Source organism: Camelina sativa, chromosome 2 (genome assembly GCF_000633955.1).
Source record: "Camelina sativa cultivar DH55 chromosome 2, Cs, whole genome shotgun sequence".
In the NCBI taxonomy this organism is placed as follows: domain Eukaryota; kingdom Viridiplantae; phylum Streptophyta; class Magnoliopsida; order Brassicales; family Brassicaceae; genus Camelina; species Camelina sativa.
Window position 1 is genome coordinate 26166739 of NC_025686.1, and position 20299 is coordinate 26187037.

The 20299-nt window shown below is 35.6% G+C and overlaps 5 protein-coding genes across 7 annotated transcripts; 4 read left to right on the forward strand and 1 right to left on the reverse strand.

Annotated features, from left to right (window-relative positions):
• LOC104739685 (LRR receptor-like serine/threonine-protein kinase ERL1) lies at positions 273 to 6500 on the forward strand. Its single transcript, XM_010460121.2, has 28 exons — positions 273 to 654; positions 1219 to 1357; positions 1455 to 1526; positions 1630 to 1701; positions 1785 to 1856; positions 1944 to 2015; positions 2096 to 2167; positions 2246 to 2317; positions 2428 to 2499; positions 2576 to 2644; positions 2724 to 2795; positions 2889 to 2960; positions 3049 to 3120; positions 3209 to 3280; positions 3390 to 3461; positions 3545 to 3616; positions 3697 to 3768; positions 3852 to 3923; positions 4011 to 4082; positions 4163 to 4234; positions 4309 to 4380; positions 4477 to 4548; positions 4633 to 4703; positions 4805 to 4933; positions 5018 to 5356; positions 5436 to 5806; positions 5882 to 6165; positions 6268 to 6500. The coding sequence occupies exons 1-28, from the start codon at positions 573 to 575 to the stop codon at positions 6437 to 6439; spliced, it is 3024 nt and encodes a 1007-aa protein (XP_010458423.1). The 5' UTR covers positions 273 to 572; the 3' UTR covers positions 6440 to 6500.
• Positions 6576 to 8845, reverse strand: LOC104739687. Its single transcript, XM_010460126.2, has 12 exons — positions 8502 to 8845; positions 8266 to 8400; positions 8025 to 8184; positions 7844 to 7943; positions 7672 to 7754; positions 7507 to 7579; positions 7355 to 7420; positions 7237 to 7284; positions 7076 to 7125; positions 6916 to 6997; positions 6756 to 6835; positions 6576 to 6663 (listed from the first exon to the last, which is right to left on the reverse strand). The coding sequence occupies exons 1-12, from the start codon at positions 8707 to 8709 to the stop codon at positions 6600 to 6602; spliced, it is 1149 nt and encodes a 382-aa protein (XP_010458428.1). The 5' UTR covers positions 8710 to 8845; the 3' UTR covers positions 6576 to 6599.
• Positions 10506 to 12852, forward strand: LOC104739698 (65-kDa microtubule-associated protein 9-like). The gene is made up of 9 exons (XM_019232828.1): positions 10506 to 10559; positions 10664 to 11128; positions 11208 to 11417; positions 11504 to 11659; positions 11748 to 12065; positions 12135 to 12222; positions 12318 to 12391; positions 12483 to 12557; positions 12643 to 12852. The coding sequence occupies exons 1-9, from the start codon at positions 10506 to 10508 to the stop codon at positions 12829 to 12831; spliced, it is 1629 nt and encodes a 542-aa protein (XP_019088373.1). The 3' UTR covers positions 12832 to 12852.
• On the forward strand, positions 13608 to 16216 carry LOC104739707 (AT-hook motif nuclear-localized protein 6-like). Of its 3 annotated transcripts, none has more exons than XM_010460155.1 (6): positions 13608 to 13779; positions 13964 to 14475; positions 14927 to 15009; positions 15110 to 15241; positions 15323 to 15484; positions 15573 to 16216. In XM_010460155.1, exons 2-6 carry the CDS (start codon positions 14037 to 14039, stop codon positions 15966 to 15968), a joined length of 1212 nt encoding a protein of 403 aa, XP_010458457.1. In that variant the 5' UTR covers positions 13608 to 13779; positions 13964 to 14036; the 3' UTR covers positions 15969 to 16216. The 3 variants fall into 3 exon arrangements, with proteins under 3 accessions (XP_010458457.1, XP_010458462.1, XP_010458449.1); XM_010460160.1 differs by having other exon boundaries at positions 13970 to 14475; XM_010460147.1 differs by having other exon boundaries at positions 13608 to 14475.
• On the forward strand, positions 17087 to 19921 carry LOC104739726. The gene is made up of 5 exons (XM_010460172.2): positions 17087 to 17202; positions 17315 to 18099; positions 18333 to 18522; positions 18937 to 19138; positions 19555 to 19921. The coding sequence occupies exons 2-5, from the start codon at positions 17363 to 17365 to the stop codon at positions 19674 to 19676; spliced, it is 1251 nt and encodes a 416-aa protein (XP_010458474.1). The 5' UTR covers positions 17087 to 17202; positions 17315 to 17362; the 3' UTR covers positions 19677 to 19921.

A 20299-nucleotide genomic window follows, 5' to 3' on the forward strand; every position in this document is an offset into this window, starting at 1 on the left:
GGTCTTGTCGCCGTCAATCAGCTAGTCTATAAATTCTTAACGCCGTTACATCTCCGTTAATTACAAAACGTTAATGCAACATATGTGTGTGTGTGACAGTGTGAGTGAGAGAGATCTTAGCACTAATTTTGAAGTGGTTTAATGTTTTCAACGTGACATTAACATCAAAGTTAATGTTCGATAAGCATAAAATGATAGAGATATATATACATGTGTACATATATACTCTCTCACACTGACAGATTTGTCGTGGTCTTAGTATTCTCTTTCATGGGGCTCAGCTCTCTAGTTATATAGGACTGTAGTACATTATCTCACTCTCCATATTTCTCTCTTTCTCTCTCTCTCTCTTCTTTATACATCTCATCTCTGGCTGGCTCTGCATTTCTTGCAGTTCACGCTAATCGCCTGTCTTGGTTCCCCTTTCTCTCTCTACAACAATGGCAGAACAAGCCTGAACTTTCGTTCTTTTGTGTTTTGTTTTCCTCTGCTTTGTTGTTTTGAATCAAAACTCTTCAACCAGCTTTTTGGTTTATTACCCCAAAAGGAAAGAAGAACAAAAAGGAAAGGAGATGAAGATGCAGCGAGTGGTTTTATGTTTAGCAGTTGTGGTTTCAATGCTTCTTGGTGTTGCTTCTTCTATGAACAACGAAGGTTTCTTTCTAACTCCTCTTGCTTTGTTAAAAATTTTGATTTTTGTTTCAAAAATTAGGGTTTAGGCGCTTTACTCTTTAAACCCCTTGTTTGATTTTTTAACTTCTTCTGAAATTTCGAATCCAAAATCGTTTTTGGTTAGAAGAGATCGAAACTCAAATCTTTGGGGTTTCTATTAAACATTTGGTTTCCCCAAGAAAGAGAGTTAAAGTTGACAACTTTTTTCCTACCCAATACTTAGCTCTGGCTTGTGCTTCATATAAAAACGCAATCTTTTTTCTCCATTTTCCAAGAAATTTAATCATGATTAGAATTGCCTGTTCCAGGACACTGGAAAGTTTGTATTTTTCCAAGCTTTTCTCTGTTTCTTCCCGAGAAAAAATCGAAGCTTTAGTCTCTAATTTGTGTCCTATAGAGAAAAAAAAATCCAAGCTTTAGTACCTAATTTGTGTTCTGGAGAGAAAATATATGAAATTTTAAAGAAATCCCCCAGTTGGGGTTTATCTAATGGTTTTTGTATAGTTGACTGATGTTTCGCATTTCAAACGTTTTGAAAATCTACAGGGAAAGCTCTGATGGCGATAAAGGGCTCTTTCAGTAACTTGGTGAATATGCTTTTGGATTGGGACGATGTCCACAACACGGACTTCTGTTCTTGGCGAGGTGTCTTCTGTGACAACGTTAGCTTCTCCGTTGTCTCTCTGTAAGAATCTTATTAGAGTTCAATAAAAAGTCTTGTCTTTGTTGGATTGTCTCACTTCTCAGGACTTGTAAATTTGTTCTTCTTTACTTTTGTGAAGGAATCTGTCCAAACTGAATCTTGGAGGGGAGATATCTCCAGCTATTGGAGATCTAAGGAATTTGAAATCAATGTAAATGTGTTTTTTTTTTTTTTCACTCTCTGTGGATTTGCATGCTTGAATTGTGTTAAAGTCTTAGAAGATGGTGTTTCTAAAAGGCTTTCTCCAATTGCAGAGACTTGGTAGGGAATAAATTGGGTGGTCAAATTCCAGATGAGATTGGAAACTGTGCTTCTCTTGTTCACCTGTAAGCCTTTCCAAACATGTGTCTAGAGTTTTCAATAATTCAAGTCATAGATTGGACTTGTTCAATATACTCTTTACATACAGGGATTTGACTGATAATCTGTTATATGGAGACATACCCTTCTCAATCTCTAAACTCAAGCAGCTTGATACCCTGTATGTATTAACTTTTCGTTTTTGTTTCTAAAATTACAAGTTCCATTACTTTATTGTATCATTTCTTAAACAATTTTAATATATCAGGAACCTAAAGAACAATCAGCTTACAGGCCCAGTACCAGCAACCTTAACTCAGATTCCAAACCTTAAGACACTGTGAGTTCTGTAGTTACATCATTTACTCATGAATCAATATTTGGAAATTGATTTTACACTTTGTCATCATGTTGTTGCAGTGATCTTGCAGGCAATCATCTAACGGGTGAGATATCGAGATTGCTTTACTGGAATGAAGTTCTGCAGTACCTGTAAGCTCATTTTCTCCAAACCTCTTTACACCATCAAAGAAGTGTTTCCCCTCCTTCTCTAATGCATTCTCTCTGCAGTGGTTTACGTGGGAATATGTTGACTGGAACGTTGTCTTCTGATATGTGTCAGCTAACCGGTTTGTGGTATTTGTAAGTGGATCTGACTCTCTGCCATCTTTTGAGTCTCGTATAGCTCCTGGTCATTCTTCTTGTTTCCTGCAAGTCTGAGTTTTCTTTAACTTGAGTTTTGTTGTTTTTAGTGATGTGAGAGGCAATAATCTAACTGGAACTATCCCAGAGAGCATTGGAAATTGTACAAGCTTTCAAATCCTGTATGTGCCTTCTTAAAAAAACTTCAGATTTCCAACATATAAGTGTATTGTGGACTCATGTCTTTTGATATTACAGGGACATATCTTATAATCAGATAACTGGAGAGATTCCTTACAATATTGGCTTTCTCCAAGTCGCTACTCTGTGAGTAATTAGACTCTTCATCTTTCATATGATTCATGAATGTAAACATGCGGTTATTGACTGATATCTTTCTTGAAAGGTCACTTCAAGGAAACAGACTGACGGGTACAATTCCGGAAGTTATTGGTCTAATGCAGGCTCTTGCTGTTTTGTAAGTTCAAGTCACACAGAAAGGCAACGTCAAATTATATAAAAGATATCGCATTAGTCTCATCTGACTTTGTGAATCCTATTCTGTTCACAGGGATTTGAGTGACAATGAGCTCGTTGGTCCTATCCCACCGATACTTGGCAATCTCTCATTTACCGGAAAGCTGTGAGTCTCCTTTGTTTAAACCATATATTGTAGGCTTCATATGTACAGCTCTTGGCACATACATTAATACATGTTTTAATTGGATTAGGTATCTCCATGGAAATAAGCTAACTGGTCCAATCCCATCTGAGCTTGGGAATATGTCACGTCTCAGCTATTTGTAAGCTTGTTACAAACATCAAGTTTGCTTACATAGCTTTTGCATTACCTATACTTAATCTTTTCTGTTTCTTATTCCGATTTCACAGGCAACTAAACGACAACAAACTGGTGGGAACTATCCCACCTGAGCTTGGGAAGCTAGAACAATTGTTTGAGCTGTGAGTATATTTCTTCTTGCTCTGAACTCTTATTAAGTTGTTAACTTTATCAGTTAAAACATTAAATTTAATCCTTTTTTGTTTAATGATCCATTGTTCAACATGAAAGAAATCTTGCCAATAACCGTTTGGAAGGGCCCATACCATCAAACATTAGTTCATGTGCAGCCTTGAATCAATTGTAAGCTATGAGATGAATCTTCTGAAACTATGCTTTTCCTCTATCTTATTCTCAAACCTAAATTCTGCTTTATTTGCTTTCAGCAATGTTCATGGGAACTTCTTGAATGGATCTATACCACTGACCTTTCGCAATCTGGGGAGCTTAACTTATCTGTGAGCTTTACATCCAATATAATGCAGTAATATTGCATTCCTCTTAACATTTTAGTGACCATTTAATCTTGCCATTACAGAAATCTTTCGTCAAACAATTTCACGGGGAAAATACCAGCCGAGCTTGGACATATAATCAATCTTGACAAACTGTATGTCTTCTCAACTCTGTTACATCCTCTGTTTATGTGTTGTTTGGATTTGCCCCAAACTAATCATATGTTTTTGGTTCTAGAGATCTGTCTGGCAATAACTTCTCAGGGTCTATACCATCAACCCTTGGTGATCTTGAACACCTTCTCATATTGTAAGTTTTTCACCCTTAATGTTATAGAGTTGTAATGTTTATCCTGCTAGATTGTTTATTGACCTGATATTTTGCTTTATTGAACAGAAATCTTAGCAGAAACCATCTAAGTGGACAATTGCCTGCAGAGTTTGGCAACCTTCGAAGCATTCAGATGATGTAAGGCTCAAAGTTGCTTCTTTTGGTTACATCAAAGATCATACCCATCTCTTTTACTGACTTGGCTGTTTTACTTGCAGTGATGTATCATTCAATCTGCTCTCCGGAGTTATTCCCTCTGAAGTTGGCCAACTACAGAATCTAAACTCTTTGTAAGTTAATCATATGATCTTATCCTTAAAATTATATACAAAATAGAAGTATGGATCATTATGTTTATGTGCAGAATATTGAACAACAACAAGCTTCATGGGAAAATTCCAGATCAGCTTACGAACTGCTTTACTCTTGTCAATCTGTAAGTTCTTTTGCTAGAGACATTCACTTGTGTGATCAGACATAAGGATGGTTGTGAATCTAACATTTGTTCTAACTTCTTCTAAAAACGTTTTAGGAATCTCTCCTTCAATAATCTATCCGGGACAATCCCACCAATGAAAAACTTCTCACGCTTTGCTCCAGCCAGGTATGAAGCTTCACTCAGTATTCTATCATTATGATCATGACTCATAACCTTCCAATGTAAACCTGATTCTATTCCTTTGTCTAGCTTTGTCGGAAATCCATATCTTTGCGGAATCTGGGTTGGATCTATTTGCTATCCTTTACCAAAATCCCGAGGTACCTACTAGATTTATCCTTTTAGCATTGTCTTCAGTAGTAGACGCGTATTCTTGTTTTTTTTGGGCTTACTTGACTTTATTTTCTTGTTTTTTTTTCAGCATTTTCAAGAGGTGCTGTGGTTTGCATTGTTCTTGGCGTTATCACTCTCCTATGTATGATTTGCATTGCAATTTTCAAATCAAAGCAGCAGAAGAAGATCCTAAATGGTCCCTTAAAACAACCTGAAGGTAATGATGACGGCTTCTTCACAGTTTTTCTTAACATGACGTCTGTTTATTAAGTTGTTAATACCACTCTGATGCGTTTCTCAGGCTCAACCAAGCTAGTGATTCTGCACATGGACATGGCAATTCACACATTTGATGATATAATGAGAGCAACCGAGAATCTTAGTGAAAAGTTTATAATTGGATACGGTGCTTCTAGCACAGTTTACAAATGCGCATTGAAAGCTTCCCGACCTATTGCCATTAAGCGAATCTACAATCAGTATCCGCATAACTTGCGGGAATTTGAGACAGAACTCGAGACCATAGGGAACATCAGGCACAGAAACATTGTCAGCTTGCATGGATACGCCTTGTCTCCTGTTGGCAACCTTCTTTTCTATGACTACATGGAAAATGGTTCTCTTTGGGACCTTCTTCATGGTTAGTTTATAACCTTTGTCTAGTGAAATAATGATTTTGCAGATAACATCTAAGAAATAAACTTTTTTCCTTCGAGTAGGATCATTGAAGAAAGTGAAACTTGATTGGGAGACGAGGTTGAAGATAGCGGTTGGAGCTGCACAAGGTCTCGCCTATCTTCACCATGATTGCACTCCTCGGATCATTCACCGTGACATCAAGTCATCGAACATTCTTCTTGATGAGAATTTCGAAGCACATTTATCGGATTTTGGGATTGCTAAAAGCATACCAGCTAGCAAAACTCATGCTTCGACTTATGTTTTGGGAACAATTGGTTACATAGATCCAGAGTATGCTCGTACTTCACGTCTCAACGAGAAATCTGATATCTATAGCTTCGGGATTGTTCTTCTTGAGCTTCTTACCGGGAAGAAAGCAGTGGACAATGAAGCCAACTTGCACCAACTGGTAATATGAATCAAGAAACACTGTATATGATCTTTGAAGCATTAGAGAGTTGACAATTTTTTTCTCTTGTTGCAGATATTGTCAAAGGCTGATGATAATACTGTGATGGAAGCGGTTGATCCAGAGGTTACTGTGACTTGTATGGACTTAGGACATATCAGGAAGACATTTCAGTTGGCACTCTTATGCACAAAGCTAAACCCTTTAGAGAGACCAACAATGCTTGAAGTCTCTAGGGTTCTGCTCTCTCTTCTTCCATCTCTGCAAGTGGCAAAGAAGCTGCCCTCTCTTGATCCATCAACCAAAAAGCCGCAGCAAGAGAACGAAGTTAGGAATCGTGAGGCAGAGGCATCACAATGGTTTGTTTCATCAGCTTTAAAATCATTCTAGGGCTTTGTTTAGTTTCTTGTGTCCTAAGGAAGATAGTATTGCTGATTGGAAGGGATGATGGTTTTTTACAGTGAATTTAGGGTTGTACAAGGGGTATTTTGGGTTAAGGAAAAAGACGGTATGGGAAGCATTGAAGACAAGAACAAAGGTTATATGAAAAGAAAAGGATATGTGAAGTTAATGTTTGTTTTCTCCCAAGAACATGTTCACGAGTTCGTTAAAGTCTTTGGTCTTCTGATTTAAAAGCTTATATAACTATTGTCCCCACAACAACAAAAAATTAGAAAATCTCTTTCTCTATGCATATATTTAAACAAGTATACACGTTTACATATATATAGACATAGGAATGTGTATGTGTATTACATGTATAAACATAATAAGAACATCTTCAAGGTGAAGATTATGCAGTGATCAGGTTTCTTGCAACAACCTGTGAATCGAATTTCCGGCATAAATCCAGGTTCCTGTTCAAATTATATCATCAATGGTGTCTGTCTGTCCTAATTTGAACTATTAGAGCTTTGAAAAGATTAAAGTAGGAGTGGCTTTTAGTTACCTGTTACTATCTGTCCTGCAGGAGCTCTGGTTTCCATATTCTAAGTGGGTTGCCTCACCGAGTTCTTCTTTGCTTGATCTCTGTCAATAAAAGGAAGATTTTGGAGTTGTTAATTTACAAAGGGACAATTCCATAAGTTTTTGGAAGAAAGTTGAATTACCTTTGCGTCTAGAAGGCAATTTATCTTTCTGCTGTGGTTTTCTTTGGCTATCCTACTTTTTGAGGAGTCAGTACGCTTAAGCCTGTATAAAGTGTGTGTGTGTGTGTGAGAACGTTTTAGGAAAGGTTTATTCATGGAGTTTCAAAGCAATTTCACTAACGTTCTGGACTTGGTAGTAGCATCATTCTCTTGTATGGCATCAGTTTTAGCCTGCAATATGAGACATTATTTAAGTAAATGTTAACGCGTAGAATCAATCAACATTCAACAATGAGAACAAAGATTTTTCAGTTTGTTGCTTATGTTGGATTTAAGACTTACATTTGAAGAGCGTTCGTTTGCTCTCAGTGATGTTCTAAAACGAAATGCCTAACGCAGAAAATTCTGTTAATTGATGAGGAACGATAAATAACACTTTCTAGTTGTAGATACATTATACCTGAAGATCTAGGCACCGTGGCGTTTTAGTTGTGGGCAAAGATGTTAAAGAAGGTTCCAGGTTTATCTGCAAGGAAGGTTCCAAAACATAAAACTATGTGGTAATGAAGAAACTAAAGCTATTTTGTAATGAACACAAAAGAGAATAAGTACACTTTTGTTCCTAGTGTGTGTTTTAGAACTTGGTTTCGCATTCTTCTTCTCTGTTTCTGAGTTAACCTTAGACCTGAAACTCTCCAGTGAAAAAGCCTATAAGGATCACTTTATAACATGTATGCAAAAGGCAAACAAACATTGTGAACTCAAGAGTCCTTTCACCTGTGTCTTTCAGATCTTTCTGCAGTTCTGAGATTCGGCTCCCTTGGAACAGTGAGTTTGGATCTTCTGCCAACATGAGCCACCTAGAAACATACAACAGTGTTTACAATCACTCATGGAACCTATCAGCACAAATATTTAAACTCCTATAAGACCTGAACCTATTACACACCTTAGCTTCCGGTTTTTGCCTTTTGATGTCTTGGTTTTGTAACTTAGAGACTAAATTCGGAGATACGTTATCACCAAACTTGGCTAATGACCTCTGACATCTAAAACATAAAAAGAGTTATTGAAGCCAAGAAAAATCAAATCAAATCCACACAATGGTCTTCCTCATTGGTATTGCTTACCTAGTCAGAAGTTGAACAGAGTAAATGTCTAATGGTTTGTTCTGCCTTGCAAGCAAAGAAGCCGTAGGTCTTGTTAAAGTAGAGATACTTGATTTGGTTTTAGATTTGCAACTTTTTTTCTTGGACACATCTTTAACTGTTTGGTTATAATATATGAACCCTGACAACAACAACAACATAAAACAAAGGGTCTCAAAACTGCATTGACGCATCATTGAAACCAAGATTTCAGAAACATTACCGTTGAATTTCTCATTGCGATTCAGACCGGTGGTATCTAAGGATTCGGTTGTGACCTCGACAGGCTTAGATTCTTCAACGATGCTCGTAACTTGCTCAAGTGGCTCAAATTTCCAATTGAACTTTGGGCTAAAAGCTGAGAGAAAAAAAGCGTAAAAAGATTCAACACAAATTGAAGAGAAAACATTATTTAAAAAAAAAAACAAAAGCAATGCTTATTTGTTGCGTGTGGCTTACGGGAAGGAGGATAGTCTCCAGAGGATAGAAACCAAGTTTCGATATCTTCGGTTTCGGAATAAAGCTCAGGTCTAGAGAAATCGTAGAACCTAGGAGCATCGAATTCGAAATCAATATCGAATTCGAAATCTTCTCCAGATAAACTCACTCCTGTTGATTCCGGAACCATACTCAAATTCCGATTCTCCGAAGAAGGAGAGTTTCGCATAAATCAATGCGATTTGTTTCGTCTTCTCCCTCTCTCTCCTTCCTCCTTCGTCCTCCTCAAATCTCTGGGAAAATTAGAGCGAAGGAGAGAGAGAGAGAGAGATGAGAGATGAAAGCTCTAATTTTTTCTATGGAGAAGAGACAGAGAGATTAAGGTAACGGTTCTAATTCAGTTGCGCGGTATCGATATTGCCTTTGTGTAAATTAGGAACAGCTCACATTTTTAACCTATTTTTTGATTTGGTTCTTGAGTTTTGGAATATCACCAAATAGACCCGACTTTTATTTTTATTTTTACCATAACACCAATGTTTTTTTCATCTAAAGACTTTGTGTTTGTTTGTTTGTTTAAAATAATTTATACACAATGTATCTATTTATTGATGATTACTAATATAAATATAAACAATCTTACAATTTTTTTTTTTTAAAGACATCCTTCACTTATTGGTTTTTGACAAGATTTTTAGTTACTCTATATTTAAATCTTAAATAAAACATTTTAGTTTACAAAAAAAAAGAGAACACGTTATTAATTAATTTATGAACTAAGTTATGGTAATTTCTATGTTAATAGAAGTTTGATGTTAATTACGTTAGCTTTTATCTTTTGACTGACTACACTAAAAACGTTTTAACATAAAAATAAAGAAAGGAATATAAACCAATTTCTGTGATAACTCTGTTTTTCAACATTTTTTAAGTAAAAAAAAGTTTTTAAGTAAAAAAAAGTTTTTAATGTTTACTAAAAGTTTCTCGGGGTCCGTATCACGCTTGCTCCTCGTATATCTACTCACCAGGTGTCGGTTATCGATGGCCAAGGTCTGACCAATAGAGACAATACCTGTAGATACAAAACAGACCCAATTTTATCTCATAGTAATTACAGTTCTAACTCAGTTGACGCGGTATCGATATTGTCATTGTGTAATTTCAGGTCACATTTTTAACCTATTCTTGATTTGGTTCTTTAGTTTTGGAAAATCACCAAATTGACCTGACTTTTATTTTTCTTCTTACCATAACACCAATGTGTTCATCTAAAGATTTGGTGTTTGTTTGACAAAAGAAAAATATTATTATACAGAAAGTATCTATTTATTGATGATTACTAATATAAATATACACAATCTTACAAAAAAGAATTTAAAAAACATCCTTCACTTCTTGGTTTTTTGACAAGATTTTTAGTTACTCTATTTTAAAATGTTAAATAGAACATTTTAGTTTACAAAAACAAATAGAACATTTTGTTAATTAATTTATGAACTAAGTTATGGTAATTCCGGGGCGAAAATTACACAAATCAAAAGATTAGGGGGGAGAATATAAATATACGAAAAAGCGTTCGCTCAACGGTCCTTTAACAGCAGTCTCTCTCTCTCTGCCTGTAATTTTTTTTCTTTTTCTTTTATCTTTAACGACTTTACCTGTAATTTTTTTCGTTTTTGACTTGGATGTTTTTTTCTTTGTTTTTTTTTTTTTAATTTCTATCCTAAATATTTTCTAGGAAAAAACAACGGCTTGTGTCCTTCAATCCAGGTAAAAAGTCTCATCTCTTGTCCATGAAAAATTTCAAAAGAAATTATGGTTTCTGGTTTCAGATATTTAAATTGATTCTTGAGATAACATGTTCAAATTCATCTATGTTCTGAAAAAAAAAATGAATGTAATTTGTTATCGTTTTGAGGACTTAACCGGAGAAATTATCTATTGAGGAGAAAAAAGGACTATCTTCATAGGATTGAATAAGATAACGAATGTTGTTAAATGTATTTACAGAGTTTGGAGATAATAATGTCCAAAACTCATATCGAATCAGTTTGTGCATCTCTTCTACAAGAACTTGAGGTTTGTGATTGCTTCAATTCCAAGAAAAGGGTTTGCTTAATAATTATTACAAAAAAAAAAAACAACCGTTTCAAATTGGATGTGTTTCTGTTTTTGATGTGTAGATTATATGGGAAGAGGTTGGAGAAACTAAAGCAGAAAGAGAGAAGATTTTGATTGAGATCGAAGACGAATGCAGAAACGTGTATGGTAAGAAAATCGAAAAGGTTAAAGAAGATAGGGTTAAGATAAGACAAGAGATTGCTGATTCAGAAGCAAGAGTTGTCGCTATATGTTCTGTAATGGAAGAGCCACCGGTTCTTGGAAGACAACAGTCTGATCAAAGTGGGAGAAGCTTGAAAGAAGAGCTTGTAAAGATTCTTCAGAAACTTGAAGACATGGAAAAGAGAAAATCAGAGAGGAAGATTCAGTTTATTCAAGTTATTGAAGATATAAGATGTGTTAGATATGAGATTAATGGAGATTCTGATGAGACTTGCTCATCTGATCTTTCTGTAGATGAATCTGATTTATCTCTTAGGAAGCTTGAAGAGTTACATAGAGAGCTTTACACACTTCAAGAACAAAAGGTATCCACATATTACCATAATTTTGTATTTCATTTATCAAATGTAAATAACTAATGCTTTATTTGTTGTTTTGGCGCAGAGAAACCGAGTGAAACAGATTCAAGATCATCTAAGAACTCTTGAATCGCTTTGTTCTGTTCTCGGTTTGAATTTTCGAGATACTGTCACCAAGGTTCACCCAAGTTTAGTAGAATCTGAAGGGTCAAGAAGTATAAGTAATGAAACACTTAACAAGTTAGCTTCATTAGTAAAACAATGGCATGAGACAAAGATACAGAGAATGCAAGAAGTCAGTTCAATGTTTTAAACTTATTTTAACATCTTACTTAAACTCTGCTCTTTGTTTCTTATAAAGCTCTTTTATTGATTTTGCAGCTTCAAGATCTTGTGATGACGATGCTTGAGTTTTGGAATTTAATGGATACACCAGCAGAAGAACAACAAAAGTTCATGAATGTTTCATGTAATATAGCTGCTACCGTTTCTGAAATAACCAGACCTAATAGTCTTTCTATAGATTTGCTTCAAGAGGTAAACCTTTCACTACAACTACATGAATCAATTCTTTTTTTCTAAGATTTGTTTTTTCCGCTGATGGATTTGCTTAAATGTTTAAAAGGTTAAAGATGAGTTGTGTCGGTTAGAGGAGTTGAAGTGGAGCAAAATGAAAGAACTTGTTCTAAAAAAGAGGTCAGAGCTTGAAGATATATGTAGAAGAACACACATTGTTCTTGAAGAAGAAGAAGATATAGCGGTTGAGAATGTAATCAAAGCCATTGAATCAGGAGATGTGAACCCTGAGTATATACTAGAACAGATTGAGTATAGAGCTGGGAAAGTGAAAGAGGAAGCTCTAAGTAGAAAAGAGATTCTTGAAAAAACTGAGAAATGGTTGAGTGCTTGTGAGGAAGAGAATTGGCTTGAAGAATATAATCAGGTTAGTCACTTTTTTGATCATTAAAGATTTCAGTTTATGGCTACTTAATTATGATTTTTTTTTGTGTAGGATGAAAACCGATACAATGCTGGAAAAGGATCTCATATAATCCTCAAACGTGCAGAGAAAGCTCGTGCACTTGTTAATAAACTTCCAGGTTTCTATATATATAAATGATCCCAACACATTGTTTTTATCTTTGGTGAATGCTTGCTTATATCTAACTAAAAAATCTCTTTCAATTCTTCTTAGCTATGGTGGAAGCATTAGCTTCCAAGATTACAATTTGGGAGTCAGAGAAAGAATCTGAGTTTCTCTTTGATGGTGTATGAACTTATCTTCTTACCTCTCTACTTATATTTTCTCTTTACATACTTTCAATTGATCCATCCTTTTAATCTAATGTTCTTCATTCAGAATCGCCTACTTTTGATGCTAGAAGATTATACAGAACTCAGAGAAGAGAAAGAACAAGAACGCCGCAGGAAAAGGGTATTAGTTTTACCTGCAAATGATCTTTTCAATGCAATCTTCTATGTATTGGTCCAAAAATCACCAAGAATTTTGGTGTTTGTAGGATTTGAAGAAACTTCAGGGTCAAGTGACATCAGAGCAAGATAAAGCAAGTGTTACAAAGCCTCAAAGCGCTAAAAAGGGTCTTAAAGTATCAACTAACAAGAGATTTGTGTCATCGCCTCAAACCCCTCGAACCGATTCGCCTATGTCAGCAAAATCTATTACTACTCCTCAATCACGCCATGGCTGAAAAGATTGAGCAAAAAAAAAAAAAAAACAGATTCTTGAAAATTGCAAAGAACCTGCTGATTAAGAGAGAGGGTCTAAATCTGTCAAACTCATCATCAGATCCAAGTAGTGTGTGTGTACACTGATTGTGTTGCGGAAAGATTAGTTTGACTTTGACCGACCAATGTACTTGCTGCAAAAAAAAACAATGTCAATTTTTTTGTCCTAACGTCTCTTTAAAAGTTTGATGATCTCCTTATGATGATGATCTGTAGTTCTGTACTAAAACTAAAGAAATAAATCTAAATCTTAGCTTATTCTAGAAAGATTAAATTTGGTCTAAGCAAGGTATTCAAAGCAAATTTTATTTGGTCAACCTTACTTCAAAAGTGATTTAACTGGAAGAAGAAAAAAAAGACAAAGGAGATTGTCAGAAGTTTGGTATTCTTTATTTTATTTTATTTTATTTTAATTTCCTTTTCTTTTTCGAAATTTTTACTTTTATTTTTTTCTTCGTGTTTCCAATTATTTAATTAGAAATATTAAATTTCCAAGACGGACGTGGATCTTTCCCTAAACCAAAATCAATACTTTGATTTTAGTAATTATTATATCGATTTTTAAACTAATTAAATCCTTAATATTTCGTATTAAATAATACAACTGTCTTATATGGTTTTTTTATCACTACTATATATTATCATATTTCTTTTTCCTGAAATTTTCCATTTTTATTTATTTAGGTTCCCTTTTGCAAAAACCCTAAAAATTCATTCGTCTAATAAGAGAGAAAAATTATCTTCTTTTTCTTTGTGAATTCTTTTTTTTTTGGTGGGGATATTTGCATGTATAATTTTTTTTTTGAAGTTTAATCTCCATTGAAAAAAGCTTTGGCATTTCTCTGTTACAGTGTTGTTGTGTTTCAGCTGCAGAATTGTTTGGGGGGGGCAAAAAAGCAAATCTAAAAACTGTAAAAATCAAATTTCTCTTCTTTGATCTTTGATTCTTTTGAGCTATTTCATCTCTTCTTGTCTCTAATCCAACTTGTTATATCTTTTTTTAATAGTTCTTGGTTAATACATACAAGAAGAAAAAAAAAATAACCTTTGCTTCTTCATCTTCTTAAAAAAGCTATTTTTTTTTTTCTTTTCAAGAATCAGAGTTTGGTGAATTTGAGGAGCAGAGTAAAAATTAGGGGAATTTTGTGGGTTTAATAAGAAGAAAAAAATGGAGGAGAAAGGTGGAATAAGTCCAAGTGGGGTCGTCACAGTTAAGGGAGATGAAGCTTTGGTTTCAAGAACAGAGTTTCAACAACAACAAAACCCTAGCTTTCTCCAATTCGTGAGTCCCACGACGGTGGTAACTCCTCAACCACCTCCGGCTCCGGTTCCTACTCCGGATCCTGCTTCAGCCACCGTGACTCCAGGGTCAGCAGCGGCGTCGACCGGATCAGATCCGACGAAGAAGAAGAGAGGAAGACCGAGGAAGTACGCACCAGATGGAAGTCTGAACCCTAGGTTTTCAAGACCAACTCTGTCTCCAACTCCAATCTCATCTTCGATTCCATTGTCTGGAGATTATCATCACTCTAACTGGAAACAAGGCAGAGCTCAGCAACAGCATCAGCCTGTTGAGTTCGTCAAGAAATCTCAGTATGTAACCCCAGGTATATAAAAAAAGTCCAAATCTTTTGTACTGTTTGCATTGGTTTCAGTTATTTAAGATCTGTTCTGATCTGATCTGGGTTTTTGGTTATATGTTGAGTGAGTGAGTGAGTGATAATTTGATGAGTGTGGATTTTGAGATGTTGGGAAGTGGGACCATCGTAACTGGATTTTGTCTGAAGAAGCTTATCACTTATCAGACCAGTTAGAGACAGAGAAAGCGAATCTGTTGATGCTGACCAAACATATACAGAAATTATAAAGTTGATTTAAAAAAAAAAAAAAGACAAAAAAAAAGACAGTATAATCTCTGTCTCTTCCTTTTTATCTTAAGGTGTTTAAGTTGTTCAGCAGATTTTTCATTATCTGGTTTAATCTGTTTTGTTTTGTCATTGAGTTGATTGCTTGAGGATTAGGATTTTTAATTAAATTACCTGATTGGCTCTAATGCAGTAGTAGCTCCTACTCCTCCTGGGCTCTCATTCTATGTGGGTGCAAATTTTATGACTCATCAGTTTACTGTTAATGCCGGTGAGGTAATAAAATTCATCCCTGCAGTTCTTGTAACTGAAGCTTTGATATTGGATTATTGTCATAATCAGTCTTTGTATTGAGTGTTTTTTTTATATATATCAGGATATAACAATGAAGATTATGCCGTACTCGCAACAAGGATCTAGAGCTATCTGCATTCTCTCTGCAACTGGTTCCATCTCTAATGTCACCCTTCGTCAGCCTACTTCTTCAGGTGGCACTCTTACATATGAGGTAACCAAATTTAACTTCGGTTATGAGGTTCTTGATGGGTTTCTTGGCGTTTCTTGAGTCATTTTTTTTTCTTTTTCTTAGGGTCGATTTGAGATACTTTCGCTGTCGGGTTCCTTTATGCCTACTGAAAACGGAGGAACCAAAGGTAGGTCTGGTGGGATGAGCATTTCTTTAGCCGGACCAAATGGCAAAATCGTGGGCGGTGGCCTCGCTGGTATGCTTATAGCAGCCGGTCCTGTTCAGGTGACATATGTCTAAAGCTTCAGATTGTAGAAAAGTTGGATTTTGTTTTGTAGAGATTCACTAAAAGGTCTTTTATAATTTGTGACAGGTGGTAATGGGAAGTTTCATTGTGATGCATCAAGAACAGCAAAATCAGAATAAGAAACCTCGTATTATAGAGGCTTATGCTCCACCACAACCACAACAACCGCAACAGCAACAACCTCCTACTTTTACCATAACTACCGTGAATTCAACTCCTCCAGTGATGGCCACAGTAGAGGAGCCGAAACAACAACCCTACGGTAGTGGTGGTATAGTGAGACCAATGGCTCAAATGCCTTCTTCTTTCCACAACGACAATTCAGCTATGAACAATTTCACAACTCCCTATCATGGTTACGGTAATATGAACACTGGTCCTAACAAAGAAGAAGATGAGGAAGATGAAGATGGTGGTGATGATGATTCAGGCGATACTAGGAGTCAGTCTCATAGTGGTTGAGCAATTCTCTCGGTTCAAAGTCGGAAAGATTTCTTGTGTAGAAAGGAAGGGAGCTTAAAAAAGGATTCTGTTTTAGTTGTGTGAGTTTTTTTCTTCTTATTTTGTGTGTTTTCTAATTTCTAGAGTTTTTGGGTTTCTTCTTTGTGATCGGTTTAGATCTAATTATCTCCAAATCATCGATTAAACTATGTTCTTATTGTTGAGGTCATTGGGATTAATATTATTTACTTAAAAGACTTTTGTGATAATGGTTCATCTTCTTACAAGATCATCATCATTAGATTCACTAACAAACCAAAATCTTTAACACCGTAGGACCAAAATTAAGAGTAAACTCAAATTCCTACTAAGGGGGTTATTGGTTTAGGATTTAGAAAGAATTTGAATGATTTTAAAAGTTATGTAAAATATGTTGTTATTCAATCAAGACTTTTTAAAACTCTTTAAAAATTTGGTGTTATTGGTTGTGGATTTGTAAAAAGTTATCTAAAATCTTGATAAATCTAGTGTTATTGGATTAAGAGTCTTATAAAGTCATTAAAAGTTTTATGTTATTCAATTAAAACAAAAGAATCATGGATTGTTAATGAATTCAAATTTTGTGTTATTGGTTTAGGATTTTATAACATTTCCTTCATAACAAAAGTCATGAAAACTCTTTCATCAAATAGAAAGATTTTGAAAGATTTTATGAAATATTTTACAAGATTAGGAAACACAAATCAGCAAGATTTAAAATAACTTCCTAAACAATCTCTTATAGAATCCTTCATTTTTACTTTCTAATTTTTTATGATTTAAAAAATCAGCAAGATTTTTAAAAACACAAAATCATTAAAACTCTTTCTAAATCCTAAACCAATACCTCCCCCTAAAATCCTAAACTCTTTCTAAGAGTAGTAACAAATCTTGTGCGATTGTAAAAGTCCAAGAAATTTCTATTTCACATACACAAACACTAAATCGAGTTCAGGGTTTAAATTGTAACAAATAAAAAGTTAAAGATACAGAGGAACGGATCATAAATAAAACAAAATCAACTATTGGGTAATATTTGTAATAACCAGGATAGTACAGGGGGCTAAATCATAAATACAAACTCTTCCTTAATTCTCAAAACCCTTCCCCTTTCCTTTGTCGCAGTCGCTATTGGCCTCCGTTGGGTCTTCATCGTGACACTCTTCACGCCATTTATTCCGATTAATCGGAGTTCCCACCTTCTCATCTCTCTTGGGTAATAACAAATCTCACTCTATTGTATCTTCAGATAATCAAAATTCGAACTTTGTGTGTGTGTGTGTTTGTGTGTTTTAGTTACGAGATCTTCTCTCTTGCTTTTGTTTCAGCGTTCTCTGTGCAATTCAAACGTTTGGGTTTTGAGGAATCACTAGAAAATGTATAACCTGAGTAGGCTTATTTCTCGTTTCTCCTCGGTTTCACTTAACCCTAGCACGAGGGCTTCATCAAAGCTCATTCAGTGTACTGTGAATCGAGCATTTTCTGCAAAATCAGGATCTGATGGAGTTGGAGGCGATGATAACGGTTGGGATATTGCAACGGGAGGGTCATTTGGTGGTGGTACAGGATCTGATGATCTAGACTGGGACAATAAATCTATGTGGTCTACTGGTTTAACCAAGGAGCATTTTGATGGTGTCTCAGTTGGTCGTCAGAAGAACAACAACGCTGCGTCGAAATCTTCTTTTGATGGTACTGCTTCTGATTCGGGAGATGTAATGAGCAAGTTAGGTCCAAAGGAAGTAGCTTTGGTTAATGAAATGAATGAGTATGATGATATGATTAATGAGATTGATCAAGATAATAAGGAAGGTAGGGCTTTTGTTGATGGGATTAAACAGAGAATGATGGAGATTAGTGTGTTGTTGAAGCAAGTGAAAGAGCCTGGAGCTAGAGGCTCTTATCTTAAAGACTCTGAGAAGACTGAGATGTATAGATTGCATAAAGAGAATCCTGAGGTTTATACCGTTGAGAGGCTTGCTAAGGATTATAGGATTATGAGGCAGCGTGTTCACGCCATTCTTTTTCTTAAAGAAGATGAAGAAGAAGAGGAGAAGAAGCTTGGTCGTCCTTTGGATGATTCTGTTGAGCGTTTGCTTGATGAGTATCCTGAGTAAGTTACTTCTCATGGAAATTCTTATTTCTGTTCATACATTGGTATAATGCTACTTGAGGATTTAAATAGAGTATCTGTGTGTGCTCACTTTTATATAGTCTTCACTATGTCCAAATAGTTTAGTCTGTTTTTGCCCTTGTTCTCCATATCTTTGATTATTATGGTAGTTAGTGTTGCGAGTAGCATTGTTAGTGATATATCATGACACAAACCCTTTGTAACTCATGCAGGTTCTTCATTTCACATGACCGGGAATTTCATGTGGCCTCACTTAATTACAAGCCCGACTTCAAGGTCATGCCAGAAGGATGGGATGGTACAATCAAAGATATGGATGAAGTCCACTATGAGATCTCGAAGAAAGAGGATGACATGCTTTACGAAGAATTTGTCCGAAGGTTTGAGTTCAACAAAATGAAAGTAAGTTCCTTCTTTTGCCCACTTGAGTATGCATTGACTTAGTAAACCAATACTACATTTGGTCTATTGAGACGTTTTCCCCTCCATATGTTAATTATCAAGTGACCTGCTTGCAATTTAGAGTGAAAGCTTGAGATCCTCTACTCTAAATTTGGTAGTTTGTGAGATCAACATTGAAAGGCAAAGCTAATCTTACTCGGGAAACTGCCTTAGGGAGATTGAAAGTTATAATGATATTGCTACATGCTTGTGGATTGATTACGAGATTATTGGTTTGATAGATCCACGCCATCTGTTCGATATATATTATCAGCTTTCCTTCTTAAGTTTTTATTGAGTTGTTAGACGTTCTTTAGTTATTTCTCCTTGGTGATAACAAACTCTACACATGTTTCGTTTTGGTCTCTAAACCAGTGGAGAGGAGAAGTGAAGTGCCACAAGTACAGTAGGAGGCGTTCATCAGAAGGATGGAACATCACAGTTGAGAAATTGGGTGCTAAGGGCAAGCGTGGATCTGGAGGTGGCTGGAAGTTTATGAGTCTTCCAGATGGATCAAGCCGACCGCTCAACGAAGTGGAGAAGATTTATGTTAAGCGCGAAACACCTCTTCGTCGCCGTAAGATCCTCCCTTGATTTTACTAGAACCAGACTCCATCGATGGTTATATCAGGATGGGAATGTTATGTCTCCTGTGTGTTTTTGTTTGATTTTGCTTTGCTTTGCTTTTGTTTGTTCTTAAGGTTGAATAGTAAGATGGGTAGTTTTTGTTTTCCGTTTAGCTCTCTCTAACTTTATCAGTGAGGTTCAAATAATCTTTAAGACCCATTCTTGTTTTTAATAGAATAATTTGTAATTCTCTATTAGTACCAAAACAAGGTCTAAGAAGGTTCCCTGATCGTTTGAAAATAATTGAAAGATGGATATAGAGAAGCTTTGCCTATTTGTTGTGATTTTTTTTATTAAAAATTGTGTGTGGTACCGTTTTAAAGCAAAGCTAAAATAAAATGATGGTTGGTTTTTAATTTTGTCTAGGAAGAATGGTATCGCGGGTGAATATGCGTTTCTCGCCCCGGAACCAGAAGCGGAGCGCTATACATAAGAAGTGGCGGAAGGCGAGGCGCGTCTACTGTATAGAGCACAACATTCCAACGTGATTCCCTCCCAATATGAGACGTTTGGAAGCGTGGTGAAAAAGCATACGACTCTGATTTTGGAGACGTTGTGCTATATTTTTAAAAAAAGACGATAATACAAGTCAACTACCATTGATGAGAGCATCCACATTAGTGTTACTCTGATGATGTTAAGTTTTAATTAATACTATTTTTAATGTCAAGACCCTCACTAACTTGTTATTGATTTTTCTCCTCCCATTAGTGGATCCTTAACTATGGGTGTCTAGCCTCTTCTTCCTGCTCTTGATCCCAGAAAGGATTAAGATAGTAATATTCTGGTGAGAGTGACTCAGGTAATGATCATCTTAGTTGAAGAATTCAAGCTTGCTCAGGAAAGAATTCCAAAAGGTCGTCTTTGGTTACCCATACAAAGTCCTCGCAGTTGCTTATGTTGTATTTTGATGCTGCTACTACACTGCATTTGAAACAAGAAAAATATAAGAATCAAAAGAAAAAAGGAAACAAATAAATAAAAGGGAAAATTAGTACATATGATATTATTTATATTGAAAAAAAAAAAGAACACTAAATAAAAGATGATGTCTCCTGGAATGGTCGAAGCAGAATCTGTAGCCACTCACTGTTCTTTATCGTTGTCTCCT